This window comes from Strix uralensis, chromosome Z, assembly GCF_047716275.1.
Source record: "Strix uralensis isolate ZFMK-TIS-50842 chromosome Z, bStrUra1, whole genome shotgun sequence".
NCBI lineage: Eukaryota > Metazoa > Chordata > Aves > Strigiformes > Strigidae > Strix > Strix uralensis.
Genome location: NC_134012.1, coordinates 99,287,464 through 99,309,960, shown reverse-complemented (window position 1 = coordinate 99,309,960; position 22,497 = coordinate 99,287,464). Strand labels below are relative to the sequence as shown.

General features: G+C 47.1%; 1 protein-coding gene across 3 annotated transcripts in view; it reads right to left on the bottom strand.

Annotated features, from left to right (window-relative positions):
• Positions 1–22,497, bottom strand: part of CTIF (cap binding complex dependent translation initiation factor) — a 146,716-nt gene that overhangs the window by 71,790 nt on the left and 52,429 nt on the right. For all 3 annotated transcript variants that reach the window (XM_074856064.1, XM_074856065.1, XM_074856068.1), the window contains one exon: positions 22,296–22,371. In XM_074856064.1, the coding sequence (XP_074712165.1) occupies positions 22,296–22,371 (76 nt within the window). The remainder of the gene's footprint in view (positions 1–22,295; positions 22,372–22,497) is intronic.

Here is a 22,497-nt window from a genome sequence, read left to right as displayed (position 1 = left end):
TTGTTGGCAATCTGCAGCAAGCCACGAGCCTCCACCTCTCCCCCCCACCAACAGCTGCCCCTTTCCCGCAACATCCCTCTCCTGAACCACCCCACACTTCAAGCCCAGTAACCTGTGGGGTACTGGCCTGGGAAGGATGTGAGGAAATGGGGCAGGATCAGAGGAGGTAAACGATTGGTTTTAGAGCAACCCTGCTACAGGCAGGAGCTTTGCTATCGTTTTTCTCATGCCTCCTCTGCAGCAACATCAGCAGAAGAAGTTGGAGGAAGGCACCAGCTTTGCCTTTTTTACCAATGATGGCAAATCACACAGTAAATCACAGGGAGATAAGCAGAAAGGAGGCAGGGTTTTCTGCTGCTGCTGGTCCTTCTGTGACCACCCTTATGTAGCAAACTCCAGAGACTCCTTCAACATCCAACAACTGCCTTATAAAAGAGGTGGTCCTATTTGGGACCAACCTGCACCCTCCCTCCTCTTCCTCCTCCATTTCTGCAGTTCTCAAGTGCAACTGCTGCCTGGGGTGGCCAAATTCATGGGCGTTTCACAAAGACCTGGTAAAATTCTCAGGTGCTACGAGAGGCTGGGGTTCATTGCTTCATCCTCATGGTCTTTTTGTCTGGTTACTGCAGCCTGACTTTCAGATGTGAAACTCAGCCCCACAGCGTGACTGTTTTCACTCATACCCACGCCTTCCACCTTTTCCATAGATGTTTCCATGCAGCAGAAATGCCCTCAGTCTGTGATGGTCAAGCAGGTGAAGATGCCTGCATGGGAAACAGCAACATTGAAACCCTGAGAGTGAATGAAAGGTTGAGAAAAGCAACCAGACTGATGGAAAAAACCAATGCTGGGGTGATGAGAGAAGGAAAAGAAATGATCCAGCCATATCGCAGGATCAGTCTGCATGAGCTTTATCTCAAGAGCCTTTTGTGCCCTCAAGAAACATCTCCACCCTTGCTTATCTTAAACAAATGGTTGCAGAAGGCCTGAACTGAACAAACAGGTTATTAGGCCTGCGGTAGGCACTGAGAGTTTCACTCAGTTTTATTGCACGCAAAGTTCAGGGTGGGATTTCTTTTCTGGGGAGGTGGGAAAGGTGAGGTGGGGCTGGGTTCACAGCAGCCCCGAAGACACCCCCATCTGCCTGCGTAAAGGCAACAACACATATACCAAGGTTGGAGGGAGCATAAAAAAATAAATATATTGTGGTTCCAGAAATGTTCCACAGAAACCAACCTAGAGGCTTGCAACACCCCACGATAAGGCTTTCATCTCCCTGTAGGATGCATTATCCATGTCAGGAAAGTCCGGGACAGCACAGAGATACAGATATATTTAACTTCTATTGTACCAGTCCCACACTCCTGGTGTCTATGGGGTTGAATGTGCCAATGCTCAGTACAACCACCCCAGCCATCCAATTGCACATGAAAAATGTGGCAAAGACACCGCTAGCATCATCCCCATCACCTCTACCCACCCAAGGCCAGGATTTATCGACACATAAAAGTCCCATGGGCACTTCCAGTAGAGCTATCTCCTGGAGGCTATTTGCCATTGCCTCTTTCCCTTCCAGGAACTCTCACAGTGCTGTCTTGCCACTCACTCTCCTCTCTTATACAAGGGGAATTTTTTACCTCTTGAAAGGAGAGGACTGAGGCACAACCCGAAGCCTTGACCTGCTTTGGAAGCTATGGAAGAATACCAAACAATGTCAGGAAGCCGCCTGGAAATGATTTCCTCTCTGTTAAAATTTAAATGATAAATCTGTTCCTTCAAATTGCAAGCTATTCATTTTTCCTGGAAGGTGCTTATAATAATAGTTGCTTCTGTATAAGGAATCAATTGGTGCTCAACATCAACAGAACAGAAAGCGCAACCATTTTACAACACACTCCTCACTCAAGATAAAAGTCAGGTAAATCCTTACAGCACTTCATGGTTGTGGCTCTCCCATCACTCCTCACCCACCACACAGCACACGCAGGTCCTGGCCACCTCTAAGGACGCTTTCTTCAACCTCAGTCACTGGAGACAGGGCTAAATTAAACTACACGGTTGGCAAAGAGGATTTAGTTTCCAGCCACCCAAGAGCTGGAAAAGGAGCAAAACTCCTCTGGCTTTGCCACCGCTGATCCAACAAGCCTCACAGCGGAGGAGGGATGCTCCGTGGGACCTTGACAGTAGGACGTGCTTGCCCGATGAATCACGGCATGGTGCAATATGCCTCGAATGGGAGGCATAGGAAGTTGTTTCTTGGGAGGTGTCCCCATTTGGAGAATTTCCTGATTAACTGCATCTTTGTGGAGCACACCATAAATCATACATCACCGGTAAAGGCTGAACACGCAGCTGCAGCACATGTGCCTTGGTGATGAGCACCTTGCAGGATACTCCTTTCCCTAAGGAGGAGTGGGAGCACAGAGGAGCGATGGCTGTGGTGGTGATCACGACTGTCACAGCTAAACACCACTCTGCAGTTATCACTACAAACACCAGCGCTATTCCCTACAGGGCTCTGCCTTCCCACACTGCCCCAAGGATGCAACCTCCTGCATTCCCACTTGCTGAGCATTAATGCTGGTCTATAGGCCCCTCTCACGAAATAGTGGGTGTTTTAATGAAGTACAGACCCTCTGCATGCAGTTCCAGACCAAAAGAAGTATTATTTAGACCCTTATCTTCCCACCATCTTTCCTTAGCATTTGCTATCAGCTTCTGGCAGAGAGCAGACACCCAGCTAGAGGGAAGACAGCACTTAAAATGGCATTAAATACTTGATGGCAGCTAAACTGTCCCACCTCATCCCTCTGCAACCAGCTCTCGGATGAAACAAAAGACACACAGAATGGCAGAACAACCCAGCGTGAAACTCCCCATGCGGGGTGAAGGATGCAAATGCAATTAAAGCATTAGAATAATTAGGCAAAGCATCCCAAGTGAAACGTACCCTGAACCTTCCTCAATGCCTTCTGCTGATTACTGACAGCGAGTTTTCTGGGGCCTATTTTTAACTCTCAGCCCCTAAGCTCCTGAATTATACATAATTCAGAGATAAGAAAACTTTAAAATCCAGGACAAAGTCTCCTAGGAGTAACTGCCTCTACAAACACACACGTGCACATCAGTGCAACCAGGATGGGCAGGAAGAAACGCCCAACCAATGCCACCAAGTCCCAGCTAAGCCACCGAGATGGGGACAGGCTGGAAAGGCTGTTGCATTGAAACAGGGTGCTCCAGACACACGGACACACGGTGCCATAGGAAGAGTATAAATAACAGACAAAAGAAATCCCCTTTTGTTACAAGAATACGCAACTCCAAAATCAGTACAAACTGACTTAGGAAATGGATTTTTTTCCCATGTTTTAGCAAAATGGGAACAATACTTTGTGAGTGGAAGTAACTTTAATTGTTTTAACTGATGTTATTTTAGTGTTGTTTAGGTTTATTGTTTATTTGTATGTATTTCCTCTAGCCTGGTCAGGCTTAAAAACAAACCTTACTGTCAGCAGTAAAGCATCCCATCCATAAATAAATATATTTATCCAGTAAATATAGATATAACCACACCATTGCTTGGAGTCCGTAAATGCAGAATATTTAAAGAATCATTAAAACAAATAGCGTTGGTGACTTGGGTTTGCTTTCACCTGGAAAAAGGAGCCTTTTTCAGCTAATATTTGGAATAAATACCACCCACATCATTTGTGACCAGGAGGCACCACATGTGGTATTTGGTTTGCGGTCTGTCCAGGTAGCCCAAGTTCATCCTGAGAAAGGGCTGCACTGCTCTGAAAAGGTCTTCCTACTTTTTCATTGTCTTGTGCTAGTTTGGGGGTGAGGGAGGAATTGCTTTAGCTAGGACTTAGACTGTTAGGAGGTTGCTATGGGAGTATTTGTAACTCGAACTATTTCAGTCCCTCTGGGACCTCGCATTTCTTTAAAGTGTACTTTTCCTCTGTATTTTCCACGTTCCCCAGTCTGGTTTTCCCTATCTCTTATCCCCTTCAAAGACTACCACCTCTCATTTGTGCACCTCAATGAGCCATTTGACCATGCCTCTCCAGCCGAGATGAACAGGGCAGGTGAGATGGCGGGAGGACCCTTCGTTCACCATCTACCCTCAACACCTCCCCATCACACCACTGCAGTGGATGGTGTCGCAAGGAAGAGACCTGCAGGTACAATAGGGACCTCCTTGATGAATTTTTAAGGTGACCTCTAAACAGACCCCATAGGACACCAGGGAATTTGGGACCAGAGCCCAGGTCACCCTCTAAGCTGGAGGGTCTGTTGAACCTCTGTGCAATCTCCAGCGTTTGTACAGCCTCCTCTGGCTGGGTGTGCTCACCTTGAACCTCAGCATCTTTCTCAGCAGGAGGTAAGGGCTGTATCCAAGTATATTTTCAGTTAACCCTTACTATTAACAAAAGACTGTGTGTTTTCCATGTGCATTTGTGCAATCCCCCAGAACGAGGTCCCCACAGATCTTCTCCTCTTGGCTGGACCATGGTTTCAGCCTGTAGGAGCTCCACCTCATGCAAGTTCCCAGGAGCTGGGACAGTCCAACAGCGATGAAACCCCTTATTTGCAGAGTGATAACTTCACAACTTTACAAACAAGAGGTGACTTCTCTTTTCTTTCAACATGAGTAGATCCAGAGGCGCTAGGAGAACTTTCTCACTGCTCAGCCCTTAGCACTTCCTGTTGGAAGCCTTCCAAGTGCATAAAGTTTTGCAACACCCTAAGATCACAGGCAATAGTTAATAAGTCAATGAGCATTTTTTGCCATGATTCATATCACTGTGATCCATACACTGAGCCACCAAAGGAAAAGTAAATTTTGCCATCAGCTTTAATAGGGTCATCGTGGTGACAGCCCCTCTTGGTCCACCAGTGGACCTTTCTCACAGACCTTCATGGCTGAAGAAAGCTGCACAGAATATAACTGTCCTTTCCTTCTCCAAGTCCCTTGTATAGTGCTGGAAAAATTTTCACACAACAGATACTCCTGTTTGCAGTTGGCTGAAGATACAGCCAACACACTGTCCCTGGGATTATACCACAAAGAAATGTTTTTTCTCCTTTCTGAAGTCTCTGCTTAGTCTAGCTCAGCCCAGAGAGAGCAAGTGAGGTTCCCATGTCACAGCCACCCCAGCTCGGAAAATACCCCAATGTGCAAATGCCAATTTAATTCTATAAAAGCCTCATTCTTCCCTTTGAAAAGTCCCATTCCTTTGCCCAAGTGTGGGCTGTGCAACACAACGGCTTGACTTTCTCCTTGCCAGGTTACTGGCAGTTTGTACCTGGGTAGAAGAAACTGCTTCTTGAGTGCCCGTCTGCTCCCTCCCAGGATTTTCTTTTTATGCATCAAGGACTAAGATTCCTCCTGCTGTAATGGGTTTTAATGCAGGGACAAGCACAGAAAACATTATGCACTTGCCACAGAGTATCAATCATATCACATCACATATTAATTACGCTGGTGGTTTTTCACTGGTGCTTTGCAGGCCTCTGGGAGCCATGGACTACTTTGAACAGTAAAGTGAGGACGAGCAAGAAAAGCATGTTTGTACCTGCTTTACAGCAGTCTCCAAATGTGAAATTTGGAAATGGATCTGTCATTTCCACCAAAAAAAAAGTCCTGAAAAACTGGTTTTTATTCAAAGTTGCTAAGGACATGCACCAAGGTGGCCGTACCCACTCTCCCGTGTCTTGCAAAGGCTGAACCTCAACCATGACAACTCCAAAGATACAGGCATCATTCAAACATCAGCTTTCTTGCCAGTGAAAGCATGAGTTACAGCTGCTTTTGTGATGACTGCCAGGAGCTGGGTGAAGCCCCTTCAATTCATTTCACATTGGCCAAGAGGACACACCTTCAGGTGTTTCATCAGAACCAAATGAGGACAAGAAGAATGAGCAACAAAACTCAACACACTGACCCTCCTCAATATTTTCCTGTGCCAAGTGACGACCACCAAAGACCTTGCTTACTGGCGTGTTTCAGGTCACGTTGCCCCTTCTTGCTTGGGCTTTTTTAGCTCCTTTCTCCTTTCTTTGGTGCCCTTCTTGCTGGCAGGATTGTGGGCGTGTGATGGGCAGTACTGGGCTCCGAAAGCTGGGAAGGGTCTGAGGGAGTGATCACTGAGAGCAGTGTGACTGAGGAACAGAAAAGGACACCATGGGAGAACTGCAGGCACCCCCGAGCAGATGCACTGCATTACGAGCAACCCGGAAGCGGCCATTGAACCACTCGTCACCAAAGAGAGACGGGAATTTTGGCAACCAGCATGTCCCCATGTCCATTCAGCCAGCTGCCTTCTCTGTTCTGGACCCCTGCCCGCCGCTGTCACCACCGCAGCCATAACCATCCTACAGATGCTATGCAGTCACGGTGACTCCTGAAGTCAGGCAGGGACGCTACAGCAGCCTCGGATGCAAAACAAGCTTTCCCACACTACACTCCATGCTCATCTGGGTAGCTCTCCTGTGGGTCCACCTACGGCCTTAAATTAAGTAGCAAGTACCTTACTAAAAGTGGTTTTAGACATCCTCACTGGCATATTGGTCTTTGCCCATGCACAAGATGCTAAAGGCACATGGGGTCCTTCCTCCTGCCCGCATCTCTGCTGCGATCAGAGACAACCTGGCGAGCCAGGATGGCTCAAGCCTGCCCTTTCCAAAAACCAAGTCATCAAACACTTGCGTCTCTGTGCTTGGCAGCCTCAGCCTTTCTCTCCTTAGCAACGCCAAAAATTATTTACTTATCATCCATGGCCTTTTGCCAGCAAGAACGCTGCGTGAGGAGCAGAACCATCTTCTCCGTTCCTCCAATAAACCTAAGCAACAAAAGCGAGGCTCTTCCTCATGCAAAAAAAAAAAAAAATTCCCACCAGCTAAGAAAAGCTGGAGGTTAATATAAATTCCATGGGTTTGAGGGGGAAGTGGAGCTGCATTCAAAGACTTGATGGCTAACCATGCTTCCTTCGTCTGGCAACTGCCTGCTCCCCCAGCAGAGTTATTGAGGAAGTTAGACGAGCGCTGTATTTGTTCCAGCTGCAGATTTCCCTTAACCCCTGGTAGTGGTGTTTTCAAAAAACACAGATCTTGTTTTCTGATGGTGGCTTTTCATTTCTGTCCATGCCACAGCTACAGTTATTAGCTTTAAGTGCTGTCATTCATAGATTAAAAATAAAAGAAAAAAAAACCTTTGCCATTCTGAGAAGTCCAGGCTGGATGAGCAAAAGAGGGATTAAAAGAAGGCTTTCAGGAATTAGCTTGGAACAGAAAAGAAGAAGATAAAGCCATTATAAAAGCTTGTACTAATACAGGAGTCCTTTTTGTTGTAAGTGTTAATGCAGCCACGCAAATCCCTATGAAGATTTATTAGTCAGGTCATATAATCTGCTCTCCTTCCTCTCCTGATGATAAAATCAAGGTATTTTCCTCCACTAAAATGTTCCTCTCTCTCACTTAAGAGGAAAAAAATTATCCTTTTTTTTCCCAAGACTCTGTTTGTGGTATACACAAGGCTACAAGTGAGGCTGATGCCTGTGGAACAGTGAAATACAGACACTGAAATTGAAGTACCCATTTAGAGACTACACTGTTAGGATGCTCCCTGTAAGGCAAGCACAGCCCCAGGTCCATCATACCCGACACTGAATAACTTGACGGAGCTGGGATATGCAGCACTGTCCCCTTCCATCATCCCAGACCTGCAATAGCATCCGCTGTCCTACGGGACTTCAGTCCAGTAAAGCATTTACTTTATGAGAATCTGCTCTTAAGTCTACTATTTGCCTTGGCCCTCAGCCAGCCAAGCACTTAGGCACATGCTTAAAGTTAAGCACAAGAGTAAACAGATTGAAGTCAGAGGGACTTAAAATTAAGCACATATTTCAAGGATTTGCTGGATAAGGGTTTTAACCCTGGGTGTGCAGCATTTAACTGGGATGATTCTCAGCTGATTAGCTCCCTCCTTTCCCTGAACTCCCCTCCACTGGACCAGGCAACAAACGGTTTCTGTTTTGCCACCACGCTAAAGGCTTGGTTTTAAAGAAACCTTGTCTAGCCTCTAGGCAAAGCATGTCTTTCTTTAATTATACCTGCCTGTGAAATACCTTCCAGAAATCCCCACCCAAACAAAGCCTCAGGAAAGGAAATAACGGAAATTCTTGATGGTTTCAACGAGGGAAATGATCCTAACCAGTGAGACGAGGCGCACGTAAGATGAGGCTGGTGACTGTCCCTACTGTACATGGCTCCCAACCCAAGGAGACTCCTTAAAGCTCCAGCAGAAACCCCCAGCTACCACAGCCCTCACCTCCCAGGGCAGGGGCCCCCTTGAACTTGGCCCCTGGATGTAGCTCTCTGCATGTGTTAAGATCTCAGAAGCCTTTTGGTGGACATACAGGGGAAGAAGAGACGTGGCAATACAAAATTCATGAAACCAGTATGCTCTTCCCCACAGCAAAGTGCAGCACCCAACAGGGAATATTCTAAGAGGCCACACAGCTTCTAAAGGGTGGGAGGTCACTTGCATGACTTTTTTTTTTTTTTTTTGCCTTCCATGCTCTTTCATATGAGCTTTTTTATTTCCATTGCATCGACCCCTGCTAGGACCTCGGTGGCTGTGGGTACATGTGCAGGTCTGGCAGAGCAAAAGCCCTCTTGGTGCAGAGAAGCAACCACTCCACACAGGCAGCACAGGCAAGACTTGGAAGATATGGACAAAACAGATGAGCAGCAGATTGGAAACATGGACACAGAAGATGAAGATTTGCTGTTGATTTCTCCAGAAACACGACTGCCTTCATCGAGGAGCAACCTGCCCAGACTTGACAGTGGACTAATGGAACATCACCAAGTCCCACTCCCATCCTTACCCATCTTCATCCAACTCACTTCTAACCATCCTCTGCTGCATTACCATCTGCTTCTGAACAGTCTGTCCTTCTCACCAGGACACGAACATCTGATTTGCCTGTGCTACGCATAGCAATGGCACTAAATAGTCAAGTACCTTTGGAAAAGCGTCTGTGAAAGATGCCTGGATTACCCTACCCAAACTGCAAACCACTCTAGGGGACCACTAGATCATCAATTTTCAGTGCAGCACATGCAGAAAGACTTCTGCACTGCCAGAACACTCTCTTGATCTGACCTCGTGTCAGGAAAGCTACCTTAGACCTCCCAGAAGAAGGGCATGGCCATCAGCTGCTGCACTGTAGCCTTGCCCTTCCTGAACCAACAACTCTCAGAAGTTGAGGACTGGCAGAATAAATTCAAGTCCTGTCTTGTATGCAAATCGCACCATGAAAAGATGTGGCAAGTATGAAGGCAAACAAGGCAATCTGCTTCCACTTCAGACAGGAACGGCAGGATGGTCAAGTAGTCATGGAGCTCCACCTCTAACACAACAGGTTCCCAGCCTCATGTACACTTGCAACCCTTGGAGCTACTTGAGATATATTTTCATGGCCTTGCTGGCCATGGGCAGCTGGGCACTATTTCTTCTTCTAGACAAGGAATAGAAGCAAAGGAGCTGTATCCTGGAAGTCTGTCACACTTCACATGCCTTCCACCAAGGTCAAGGCAGGCTGTGTAATTATCATTTATTACCTGTGCAGCTATGCTGCTTGGAAATACCAAAATCCTGGAGCTAGATGTTGTATGCAGAGATCAGAAAGCTGCTCTGGTACCAGGAGAGAAGCAGCATAATACCAAGGCTGACAAAAGAACTCACAGCTTGCTTGCTTTTACCTTCAAACAAGGGCATTTGTAAAAACAAAGAGTTTAAATAACAAATCTCTTTGCCTAAGCATTTATAAATTGAACAAAAAATAGTTTTCCTTTCAACTAAAAGATCCCATAGTGTGTGTAGTCCCCATACTGTGGCACTGCAAGAGGGGCGGGTGTGAGACCCTGAATTTCTCCCTGTCATGAGTGTTCCCACCATGCCCTTGGGATTTCAGGCAAGACATGGGACAACTCCCCCCGCATCTGCATTGCCAGGGGTCCTGGTCTCTGACAGTTTTCCATGACCAGGTTTGGTCTGCTTCAGCCCTCGGACCATTTGCAGAAGAAGAGGAGCTCCCACCCGCCTGCACTGACAACACGGATGAGGGGAAAGAGGAGTCGCCGCCGTGCTCTTCGGATCATGTCAGGTCGCACGTACGTTTGAAGTTGGCCACCCAGTTCTCAGCAGCCAGGAGCAATCTTGTAACGGCTACTTCCTCCACCGTTCGCAGAGCTGATCTTCAGGAAAGCTCTGTAGTGCAAGGAAATCCTGACCATCGCCACCAAAGCGTTATCAACACAGCAAGGAGATAATAACGACAGGAACTGCCTTACGGCAAAATCACCATCATGATTCATGCGACTGCCTGGTGCCAAGGTCCAACAAGCTGGAACACAGCGAGAGGAGGTCACACATGCTATTGGCTGGTTATTGTGGAAAAAAAAGGGAAAAAAAAAAAAAGAGGTGGGTTCCTACAATTTGATGAGCATCATCCACTCTCCCTCTGGCAAATGAATCGGGTCTTCAGTGCACAATCAGCTTTCTGCATTGAATTTGCCTTCTCATGGGAGGCCACCGGTCCCATCTTCTCCTTTGGGAAGGTAGGTGGTATCTAGTGTGGCAGATACCAAATGTCACCCAGAAAAAGTATCACCATTCATAGTGGCAGACCCCAGCGTGGTCTGCAAGTTTTGTGACTGCTCTGGATTCCCAAGAAATATCACAGAAACCACAGCAGCCCTCTGATCCATGTACAACCTCCCCCAACAGAGATGCAGGCTGCCTTAATGATGGACAGGCGTGGTGAGCACACTGCTGTGAGTCAGGCCCCGTAGAACTTCTCCAAAGGTCTTTTACTCCAGGGATTGTTGGCTCAGACCCTCATGGTCTGTGATACACATCCGAGGAGTAGCAGGCACGACGTTCCAGGTGTCGACTTGGAAACCTGGGTGCTGCCAGACGGCGGTTGATCCCTGGAGAAAGCACAACATGGTGAGCAGCCGTGCCTCCTTCAACCCCATCCTTGCTGGAGACCATACACCACCAGCACACAGGCTTTGCACGTGCACTACTAGACCAGCAGAAATGCCCTATCCTGGACAACCAAAGAAATGGAGGAGGTCAAGGGCTGGCGAGACGCAAGGGTTCACCTACCCTCTGTGGGGATTTGGCCCTTTGTTGAGCAGACACTGGGGAAGATGACACCGTGGCATCATGGAGGTGCACCTATGCACGGTAAGGGGACAGATTTCCCCCCACCATGAGAAATACCCATCGGTACCTTCTCCAGGCACAATGCTACACCAGAGATAGAGCACCTCAGAGACTGTTTTTTCTTTATTTTCTTCTTTTTGCAGCTCAGGACTACTAAATTCGCAGTCTCTCCTTAATGTCACATGCGCGGCTCAGGTCCCTCAGGCCCCAGCAGAAGCAGCCTGGGATATTTGCACAGACCCCTCACAATGGAAGGAAGAGGGTGTAGGAGGGAGGATCAGGCTGCTGACCCCTTTATTGTTCTTGGGCCAGAAGAAAGCTTCCTCCCGGCTTAAGAACCATGGCGCTGAAAAAGCTTTCCAGCCAAAACGAGTCAGATAGAGTCACTGGGTGGTGGTTTTTATTTTTTATTTTTTTCTTTCTCCTTCCCCTGCCTCCTGCTTCGGTCAAGCGACGGGGAGTCACAGGGTTGTGCTCCATTCACAAAATACCTGCTGCACATCACGTAGTCCTTCCCCCCGTCAGCGGGGAAAGGCGCTGTAACCCAAGCAAACGAAAATAAACCTCTTTTTTTTTTCCTTTCTCTGCAGATTTGGAAAAAAAAAAAAAAGAAAGGAAGAAAGGACCCTGCTCCCAGACTGACGCCTCCAGCATACGCCTGCCGGGGAAGGGGTAGGCGGGGGGGAAACAAGACGACGATATGAAAGAAAACAAAAACAGCAAATTCTGCTCCAAAAGGATTAAATGGAGGTTTTCCAAAAAACCACCCCGCCATTATATAATGAGGCTTAACTCAGAGTCACTGGGGTCACACGATGCAGCAGACTGGAAAAACCAAAGCGCAGTGTAGCCTTTTAATTGCTAAGCCAACCATTAAAAAAAATATAATAGAAAACTGATATTGTGATTGCATGACAAGGTGGCCGCTCACACTCTAATGGTCAGGGTATTTTTTTGCCCCCTTTGCTCTTTCTGGCTGAAATACCATTTCAGTGAGAGTTCAATTCTTTGCCTTTCTGCTTATAGGGGTGGTGACCCGTTTTGACGGGACACTGTTGGCGCCGGGCAGTGACGCCGTGGGGAACACAGGGACCCAAAGCCTTAAGGCATGTGGGGCTGATTTGCACTGAAAGTAAAATAAAGCACAAGGGGAAACTTTACCTCAACCATCCAGGTATCAAAACCCATTGCTGGGTTTCCAGATCAAAATCTGGATGCAAGGAGATGATTTTTTAGCATGCCGGTTGCATCTACAAGTCCAACCACGATCCATGGTCACCTGTCTAGCCCCCAGGTTCTCCACAGCCTTTAAGTTGAGTTGGAAGTACAACCACAGGCAACTCTGAAGATCCTCCATCCTCGATGTCTCCTAGCACTGTCTACACCAGGGATCCTAGCTGCAGGGCTGAACAAGCTCCATGGACGCAGTGGTGTGGATGGGAACAACCCAAACAACAAGAAAACTTTAAAAAAGCCCACACTAGACCTCTGCTTTTGGAAAACCAAGCTTTCATTGACCACAGGCCTAACAGCTGGAGCAGACTGGCTGCTGCTGTCATGCCATGGCATGCCCAGGAGGTCCAACAGCAGCGGTGCGACCTGCTGGTACCATTAGGTTGGAAACCTGGAGATCATCTCGGAGTCATGTTTTTTTCTAAATTACAACAAATGCAAATTTGTGTTTCGCATTTGAATCTTAAAAACTGGCTTCGGACCAGATTATCATTGCACAGCAACCATGAAACAACAGGACAGGGTGTCTCATCTCTCCCGCTACTGCTTCAAACGATGTCCATTCAACTACCAACCCCAAACCTTTTCACTCCTATCTAGTAAACATGCAGTAACCCAAACCTGAGCAACACACACTTTTACGTTGTATTTATTCATAGCCCCATGAGGAAGGCTGGCCAAATGAAGGCATATGCAGCTCACCAGCTTTAATAATGCCGCTCACAGGCGCATGATGGAGTAAATGTTGGCGGCTCCCTCCCCAGCACCAACAAGCAGAAACCATCCGCATCTTATGTGATACCTGCTTGTTTTGCCCAGCCAAAGGGTCTTATTTTGCCCAGCCAAAGGGAAACAAACGGCTCCTATAAGCATACATATTTTCTTTCCGTTCAGACAAGGCGCCTCAAAAGAATATACAATGAGAAACAAAATAATCAAGCAGGTCACAAAAGCAGGAAGAAATGAAGCTTTATCATTCTCCAGTGGTTTCTCTGCTCATACATTACAGGAATTACCAAAAAAAAAAAAAAAAAAAAAAAAATTAAAAAGAAAGCAAGCCAACAAGGAGGAGTTTCTCCACAGTGGTACCAGCAGGTGAAGGGCAGAGCAGAATAACCCTGGGAGACATGGACACCGGGGCAGCATCGTGTGGCTGAAGACATGGAGACCACGTTCCTCTCGCTATTTCTGTTAGCCCCGATGAAATCCTTCAATCCCAATCCCCAGCAAAGGCATTTTGGGGATGGCACAGAGTTTTCTTTCACTGACCACACCAGCACACGTACAGCTGAGCACTTGCCGTTTTTAGAGCCAGCAGAGAAGTTCATGAAGTATCATCAAAAAACCCAAACAAACCCCAAAGGTATTTTCAAAATCATGAAATAAGGGACAATATGAACATGGGACTAGAAAGTACCTGTTGGTTACAGAGCTTCATCTGCTACCACAGGCGAGAACATCATTTAATTCCCTTCATAAACAGTCTTTATTTTCCCTGTGGAAGAGACATCCAGGCGTCGTACGCAGCAATAAATTTCCCACTTAAAGGACAATCTTTGACCAACCACCTTGGATTGCAATAAACACTTATCCTGCCACTAAATACCTATATTTATACCCATAGCTATATATACATCTCCCCAAGCTGGACGGGATTCACTTACCTGCTGCCTCCGGACAGGAAATTCGCATTTTAAGAACTTCTGGTCTCATTTATTGTATCGGTTTCTATTTCCATAACATCAGAGGAAAGGCAGCAGCAAGGGGGGGGAGAATCTTCTGGTTAAGAAGAAATTTTTAAATGTGACAGGAAACATTAAGCTCATATTTTGTCAGACAAGGGACAAGGACATCCCCCATTAGCAGGATTTTTAGAGCGCGATGTGTTTCTAGGCTCTGTAGGTCCCTCCGCCAACGGGGATCTAGGCACGTCTCTATTCTCTGGTCCTATGGTATGTCTACTTTTTTTTAGAGAGAAAATTCCTTCCTTCCCTCTATTTTATTAAAAATTCAGGTCTTTCATGGAGAGCAGGGAAGGGGATTAGGATGTGGAAATAGCCAAGCCAGCAGAAATAGCTGCTTGACCAAAGAGACATTGAGTTTTTATTTGGGACCTTTAGAAATCTGGATTTTTTTTTCTCTGCTACTTTTAGTAACTTTTTTATAACTTAATCATTACTCCACAACCAGCTTCAGGAAAATATTCAGCAAATTCAAGGGAATGCAGCAAAAGCCCTCTCAGGTTTCTAATGAATCCTCTGGGAAAACAAGGGAAAAAAAGATGTAACACTATTCAGAAGTTAAAATTCAGGCAGGATTTGAGGCGGGGGAGATGTTACAGTCTATAAAAAGGACTGGGAAAAAACAAAACCAAACCTTTCAGGCCTGCTTTGCATATTATATAGCTGCACAAAAGCAAACTTTGTTGAAAGGGAAGTCAACTGTGAGGCTGCGAAAAACCTGTGTTGTCCTCTGGTGTGTTTAAGCCAGAGCTCAATTTTGAGCCTCAAATGCTTATTGAGCTGTTATTTATACTCCAGCACAAGTCTCCATACCCAAATCAGCTAATTCCCCAGAAAACTGCAGTTCTCAGGTCTAAAACTACTTGTGAACTTCTTAAAAGCAAACCAGACCATCTTTCTTTATCATCCTCCCAGGAACAGACTTACCCATCCAGCTCTCCCATCCTCCTCTCTCATCTCCTTGTGGTCCTTGATCGTGAACCCAAAACCCACCACCTCCTATTAGTAAGCCCAGCCTAGTCACACAGAATCACAGAATCCTTCAGGTTGGAAAAGACCCTTGGGATCATCGAGTCCAACCCTCAGCCCTACTCTGCAAAGTTCTCCCCTACACCACATCCCCCAACAGCTCATCCAAACGACCCTTAAACACATCCAGGGATGAGGACTCCACCCCCTCCCTGGGCAGCCTATTCCACTCTCTGACCACTCTTTCTGGGAAACATTTGTTCCTCATGTCCAGTCTGAACCTCCCCTGTTGCAGTTTAAAGCCATTCCCTCTTGTTCTGTCACTAATCACCTGTGAGAAGAGACCAGCACCAACCTCTCTACAACGTCCTTTCAGGGAGCTGTAGAGAGTGATGAGGTCTCCCCTCAGCCTTCTCCTCCTCAAATTAAACAGCTCCAGCTCCTTCAATCACTCCTCATAGGATTTGTTCTCCAGGCCCTTCACCAGCTTCGTCCAGCCACTCAGTCACTTTGTGTCTACCCCTCCATTGGCCTAGCCCAAGAAAAAGCTGCAAAGCAGCTAAAATCTCATTATTCATTTTTTATTTTTTTTTTAGCACAAACCAGTGCCTGGCAAACTGGGGTCTAAGGAACTGAGATGGTCCAGCGGTGGACACCACCATGGTCTTTGTCTCCCTCTTTCCGAGGTTGGCATGTCCTTCAAGGTGGGGTGGGGACAACAGAGTAGATGGGAGACAGGGACAGATGAACAAACGGAAACGTGGGTGTTCAGAGGAACATCCTACATTTGATGGGGTAGCAGCATCTTCCGGAGAAAGGGAGGAACCCGCAGCACATCTGGCACTGCTCTTTGGTGTGAGGATCGTTACTTCAGACTGAGCCCTGCTGGAGCATCCCATAGGAAATAGGTGGCATTCAGGACTACATTTGGAAAAGTGGATTTCCAAGAGGAGCTGAGGAGGTGTCGCGATGCAAGCAAGGGAGACCTGGGCTGTGCGGCATGTCTAACCCCTCAGGATTGTAGTGCTTAGACAAGGCAATGATGGGGGGTTCACAAACACCTTCTGTTTTGACCTCACTCTGCTCAGGGCCTCCACTTGCTTTGAGGCTTATGACGATGCACAGTGCTAACCAAATTCAGTCCTAGGTGCAGAGAAACACCTTCCCTCTCCACAAGCCCCAGGGTCCCCCATGCTGGACATGCACCCCGAGGCCGAGGTGGGCACAGAGGGATGGAGAGCACCATGACCTGGCACAGGAGGGTGCGAGACGCAGCCACTGCGGACCGAGGTTCTGCTTGGAAAAAGTCTTTGGAAATGCTTCCTCTGTGCAGAGCCGTGTTTCGGGGCTGTGCAGCGAGGCCGCAGTGCCCTCTAGTGCTGCTGGGCTCCTTCTGCCACCAGCCCTGTCCCCTCAGCCACCGACATCAAGCCAACCTTCAGAACTGCAATGTAAGTCAACCTTGACCATTCCACTGACCCTCCTTGCACATCCCAAATCCGTGTCTCTAAACTCAGCCAACCCAACTGGGGTGAGGGAGCACCCCAACGACTCCCATTCTGGCAGGAGCTCACTACAGCTCCACCATTCTCCAAACAACAGGGCTGCCTGGCTCCAACCCTGCTCAGCTGACCAGTACTAGTTCCAGGAAACACAATAAAAAAGGCATCTCTGCACCCATCAGGTTGGGAATTACGAGCCACCATCGCTAAGTCTGCTTGAACTGGGTGACAGCCAGAAAAATAAATCCAGCCCTGAGAAGGGAGAGTCCATCTCATTTGTCGCAATCCGAAACCAGCTCTGAACCCTAGAAACAATAAAAACAATAATAACAATAATAATGATGATGGAAGCATCAGAGCTCTTGCGCATTTCCCTGGTGTTTCCTCTGTGCAGAAAATAAGCCTAGCAATCCTATGATATGGAAGACCATCATAATCTGAAAAAAACACTGGAAGATCTCCCCTTTTCTGCATGTCTGATAAGAACCATGGGGTTTATAACCTGGTTCAGGACTCACAGCAGCTCTGCTCTACCGCCAGAGACCAGGACTGGACCTTGCAAGAACCTGCTAGCTGGTGACCTGCATGTAGGACAAGCCACTCTTGGTCCAGATCTCTCCACTCCAGTGCTTTGGAGATGGCAACAGTCTCATCTGCCTTCCTTGGTCAATGGTGGCCTTAACTCTAACATAGGAGTGATGCTGAAGGGGTTACAAGTGACCATGGCAGTTTGCCCTTTCAGCCCAAGGAGATGGTCACTGTCAGTTGGGTTAAATGCAACAAAAACTAGGCCACAGAAAGACCATATCTTACTGGCAGTCATGGCAAAACAAAAGCTTTTTACTCAGCAATAGAGATCTGACTCCAATCCATTTTGACCTATACTCAAGTAACCCCTGGCTCTTTGACAGGGACTTTCCACAGTGGTTTTAGCAGTTACAGTATTGGAAAGACCCTTGGGATATGGGAAGCTGGCTTGTTAGACTAGAAACCTTCTCTGAAAGTAATGCCATGCCTACACGCTCTGGATGGAGTCCAGCAGAATCTGGGGGCAGGAAGAAGAAATCTCCCTAGTTTGGGACTCCTAGGGAGCCACCCCAACTTGTTCATAAGTGTTTGGTGGACACGTGAAGGATGTCAGGGTTAGACCTGGTGAGTGGCAGGAGGGACATACAGCACATGGGAGACACCACATGGACCATCACTCCCGGTGGGAGGGGATGAGCCCACCACAGCTTCACCAGGGCAGAACAGCCTACTGAGAGAGGGCCATGTCGCTGTGCCCAAGGCTCTGAAAGAGGAGGGTTCTGGGCTGGCTAACAAGCTGGCTAAAACAAGAACCACCCAACTTTGTAGTGCAGAAAGAGCAGGGAGGAGAGGATGAGAACTCTGTATGGTGACAATAAATAACACCACCCCACCAAAGAGTTGTCCCTGAGCTCCAAAGAGACCTGTCCCTCTGTCACCACCACCCTGGAAGGGTCAGCGATCTGTAGGGTCCATGAGCAAGCCCACACACCAGTGCTGGACACCAACCTCCTCCCCTCGCATGCCAAGTGACAGCAAAGGGGATGCTTCCCCATGATCTGCCCTTCTCCACGGGACATCTGCCCTGTCTTCATCTCTCTTAAGGAACCTACTGTATCTGACAAGTCCATGTGTGAGCTGGTCTCTCTGGGCTCCTTGCAGAGCTGACAGAGAAAGGACATGGGTATCCTTGGATAGAAATCATCTAACTTTTTCTAGACCTCTGCATTGAGATGCAACAAATCATGCCCCAAAGTGTCCATGCTCTTCCTACGGCAGGAAGCCCAACTGACCAGCCCACGCACAGGTTCCACCTTTACTTACACAATCTCCACACTGAATTGTAAGGTCTGACTTGAAAATACTTTTCAATGAGGAGGGCTCCCAAGGAAAGCAGGTAGAGGCACCTGTTAGGTGCCTAAATTCAGGAGGGAACCCAGCACAGTCAAGAATCCCAGTGCTTCTAGGCCTGTTTGGACAAAGTCAGAAATACAGTGGTGCTAAGAGGAACACGAACAACTTAGAGTCTGCCTTTCTCCTAAAGAGCTGCTCCCTTGTTTCTCATCCAAAAAGGAAGCTGGATGACAACTGTAGCCAGAAGAGAAACAAGCAGTTTATTGTAATTCCAAGCATATAACAAAAAGGGTCAAAAATCACTAAGGAAATGGAAGGGGATGAGCTGCAAGGCAATTAAGACGTCAAACCAAACGGTATCAGTGCTATCTTCCAAGTTTATCCCACAGCACCAGTAAAGCCCAGTATGCCTTTCAAAAGTGCCACATAATTTCTACCTCCTAAAACACAAGACAAGGAGCAGCTGGCCAGCAAAGGCACAGCCACACCACTGGGAGGAAGGCAGGCCCATCCTGAAGGCATGAGTCCAGCAAACTGAGAGCCAAAAACTGCAAGATGCCAGTCCAGAGACCACTCGGGATGTGCCCCAAAACTCTTTGCTCGTGTCTAGCAGCATTCACAGCATGTCCGTGTGACATGCAGCCTCCTGTATCCTTCATGAGCTACAGCAGCTTCACAGGGAGGATGGGGGGTATCTTGCAGGACATGACCCCTTGGGTTGTTTTCTCTGGTAAGTGTAGAGTTTGCCAAGGGCTTGCAGTCTGAAGACCACATCTAGGATCGAGACATTTGGCTGTGACACATCCAAGCCTGAAAGCCTTTCCACGTGTTTGCCAAGGGGAGCAAAAGCAAAATGCACTGACTCAGACCTCCCCATGACGTCTTCATGACACGCAGATGTTATATGGTCTCCTCCAACAAACCAGCTGAGGTGACACAGAGAGGATAATGAAGACTGGCTCTTCAACTGAGCTCTGCCTCTCTAACGCAGCAGACAATCGATCCTCCCTGGTGTGCAATAAAAAGCAGATCTTATGAATGGGGAATACTTATCTTCAAAAGATTATTTTCTTCCAAAGTAATTTTTTGGCATCGCTTAGGTGAATTAGTGCCCAAATCCAACTACAGACTCCTATGAGTAAAAGGAGAGATGAAGAGGTTACGGCTCACCAGCTGAGCCAAAGCAATGACCTCATGAGCTCCTAGCCATGAAGCTTTCAAAACAAAGCCTATTTACCAGTAAAAACAAGCACCCCAGATGAGCCTGGAAAAGATGGGGCAGGAGGAAGCTTCAAAATACCAGTTGTCATGAAGAAATTGTGCGCAGTGCTGAAGCGGAGCCGGATTCGCCTGCCTGTGCATGTCCACGAGATGGCAGAGCCCGCCGTGCTGCGGAGACAGCGACAGCATCTCGGAGGAGCCAGCTGCATGCATTCTCCAATTTCAAAACAAAAGGCTGGCGACAGGCATTTTTCCCTCAGACAGCTATGAAGAAAGAGGGTTTTGGGGGAAGTTGTTTTGGGTTTGGTTTATTTTTTTACCTTTTAATTGTCAAATAATCATGGGCTTTCCTTCTAATATTTTGTTAGAATACTAAGTCCAGCAACAGAACTCATTTTTATATATTGACATTCAGATATCCAGAATATTCTGCTTAATCCATTGTGGGTGTCACTGTATCTCTCTGTAGATACACATACAGACTTGAATGTGCACCACAAATTAGTTCTAGATTCATGTCCTACGTTTATCATACCATACCATCAAAGGAACCCAAATTTCCAAAGCAGCCTGCAAGTAAGACTCGCTACCTCTCTCAAACTTGGTGTTCTTAACTCTGCTCTAGCTGCTGAAGCACATTCAGCAGCAAAACGTTTGCATCTGAGTCGTGCTGCAGGATGCTCAGACCAGCCCCTCTGTCCATGCACAGCTGCTGTAAGCAACCCTTAAACACAGACAGAACAAGAGTTTATGTACCTCCAACCTGAAAAGCCTCTTCTTCAGGATACGACACAAACATAACTGCAGTGTGGGAAAGCCCTATGGAAGGTGAAAGATTTTTCTTCCATAGGCTCACATGAATATTTTCCCTTATGTCCCCACACACTGTGCTCCACAGAGCCATTTAAAACAAGGGATAAAGACCAGCAAAATCACTGTTAGCATTGCACGATTGCATTCAAATCCAGTTAACAATGATATGTCAGGATTAAACCAGCTGTCTGCAAGTATTTCATTTGTCAACACCGAACAAGATAAACCCTCACCCAGAACTACCCGGCTCCTAGTTCCCACATGCACATATGACTGCATGTACCTAGGTAAGTGCATCTCCAAAATAATACAGCATTGCACAAGTCTGCCCAGAGGCACAAACAGAACACCAAATCCACCGTTCCCACTAGGTCTTCCAGCATAGAGGTGCCACACTAACAATTAAGCTAGATATTAAGGTACATATTGGAATTAATTCACTGGAGTCAATGGACTCGACCTGGTGTTAGGACAGGATGAGATGACAACCAGACCAGGAGGACCTGCCTTATTAGCTGTTGATCAGAAAAGAAGTTAAACCCTAGAGAAAAAAGTCATCTCCCTGCACTAAATATGGATTGATTCCTCATTTCCAATTATCCCCCAGGGAAAATAACCTTATTTTGCAGAATTACTGGGGTCTGTATCAGCTGAACCTGACATTTTCTCCCTGTGACCTAAAGTCCAGACATACCAAGCACAGAAAAGACTGAGCAGAAAGCAGCTGCAGGCAGCGCTCCTCCCTGCCAAAGTCAGCAGCACTTCTCCACTCCTTCCACCACATGGTTCATGTATTTAGTGCCAGCTAGCTCACCCAAAAGAAATAGTAAGGCAGATCATCACATGGCTTGCAGGATGAGCAAAGCTTTCCCTCACATGATGCATGAGCAAGAAGGCCGGTGAGCTCTTTTCTCAGCACTGAAAAGGGTAATGCTACCACAGCACAGGAGATGTCTCCGTCCTTCCCTCTGGAAGCAAAGAGGAGACTTCAGCAAAGACACGCTGAGCATCCTCAGAAACTTGCCCAGCCCAGGACACTCAGCTCCTTTGAGGACTAGGTCTCTGGAAAGTGAAAAAATATATCATGCTGACAAACTGACCTGTTAAACTGGACATTTTAACTGAAGGTCTTATGCTGCCATTCCCCAACATCTGAGCATCAAAGTCATTTAACCAGAACTACTGAAACTGGGCACTAGAGATATATCTGGAGAAAATCTACAAGTAGATGACCACTGCGTATAAATATATGTCCACCCCATAGGGGAAACATCTGGGTCAGCACACTGTCACTGCCAGCTTCCTGGTAGCAATTTATTTTGGAGCTGTCAAGAGGCTCAGTGCTTTTCAGAACCTTCTTTCCTAAAACATATGAGCCCTGTGTCCATTACATGTATATCTATATCTATATCTATATCTATGTATATATGTGTGTATATATATATATATATACTGTCCTCAACGTTTCACCTTCCAATGAAGTCTCTTGGGTCACGGCCCTTGCCCAGCACTCAGGTTCCCAGCAAGGCTGACTGAAACCATAATTCTCCATTGCAAACCCCAAAGGACCATAGCTCAGTGCATCCACCCCAGCAGTCTTCCCACCTCTGGGGAGAGTCTCCTAAGGAAAGCTGAGGCAGGGAGCTGCTGGTCTCCACCACACCACAGGCAGGTGATGTCCTCAGCACCTACCTGCCACACTGGAAGGACCTTCTCTATGTCGTTCAAGTTGATGCCATCACCATCCTCGTATTTCCCCTTTCCAAGCCTGTGGCAAGAAGAAAACAAACAAAACCACGTGAAACCTCGCGGGAGCCAAACTTGATTTTCTATTACAGCACATGGGGAAGATTGTTGCTTAATGGAAAGGACCTTCATGAAAACACAGAGGCTC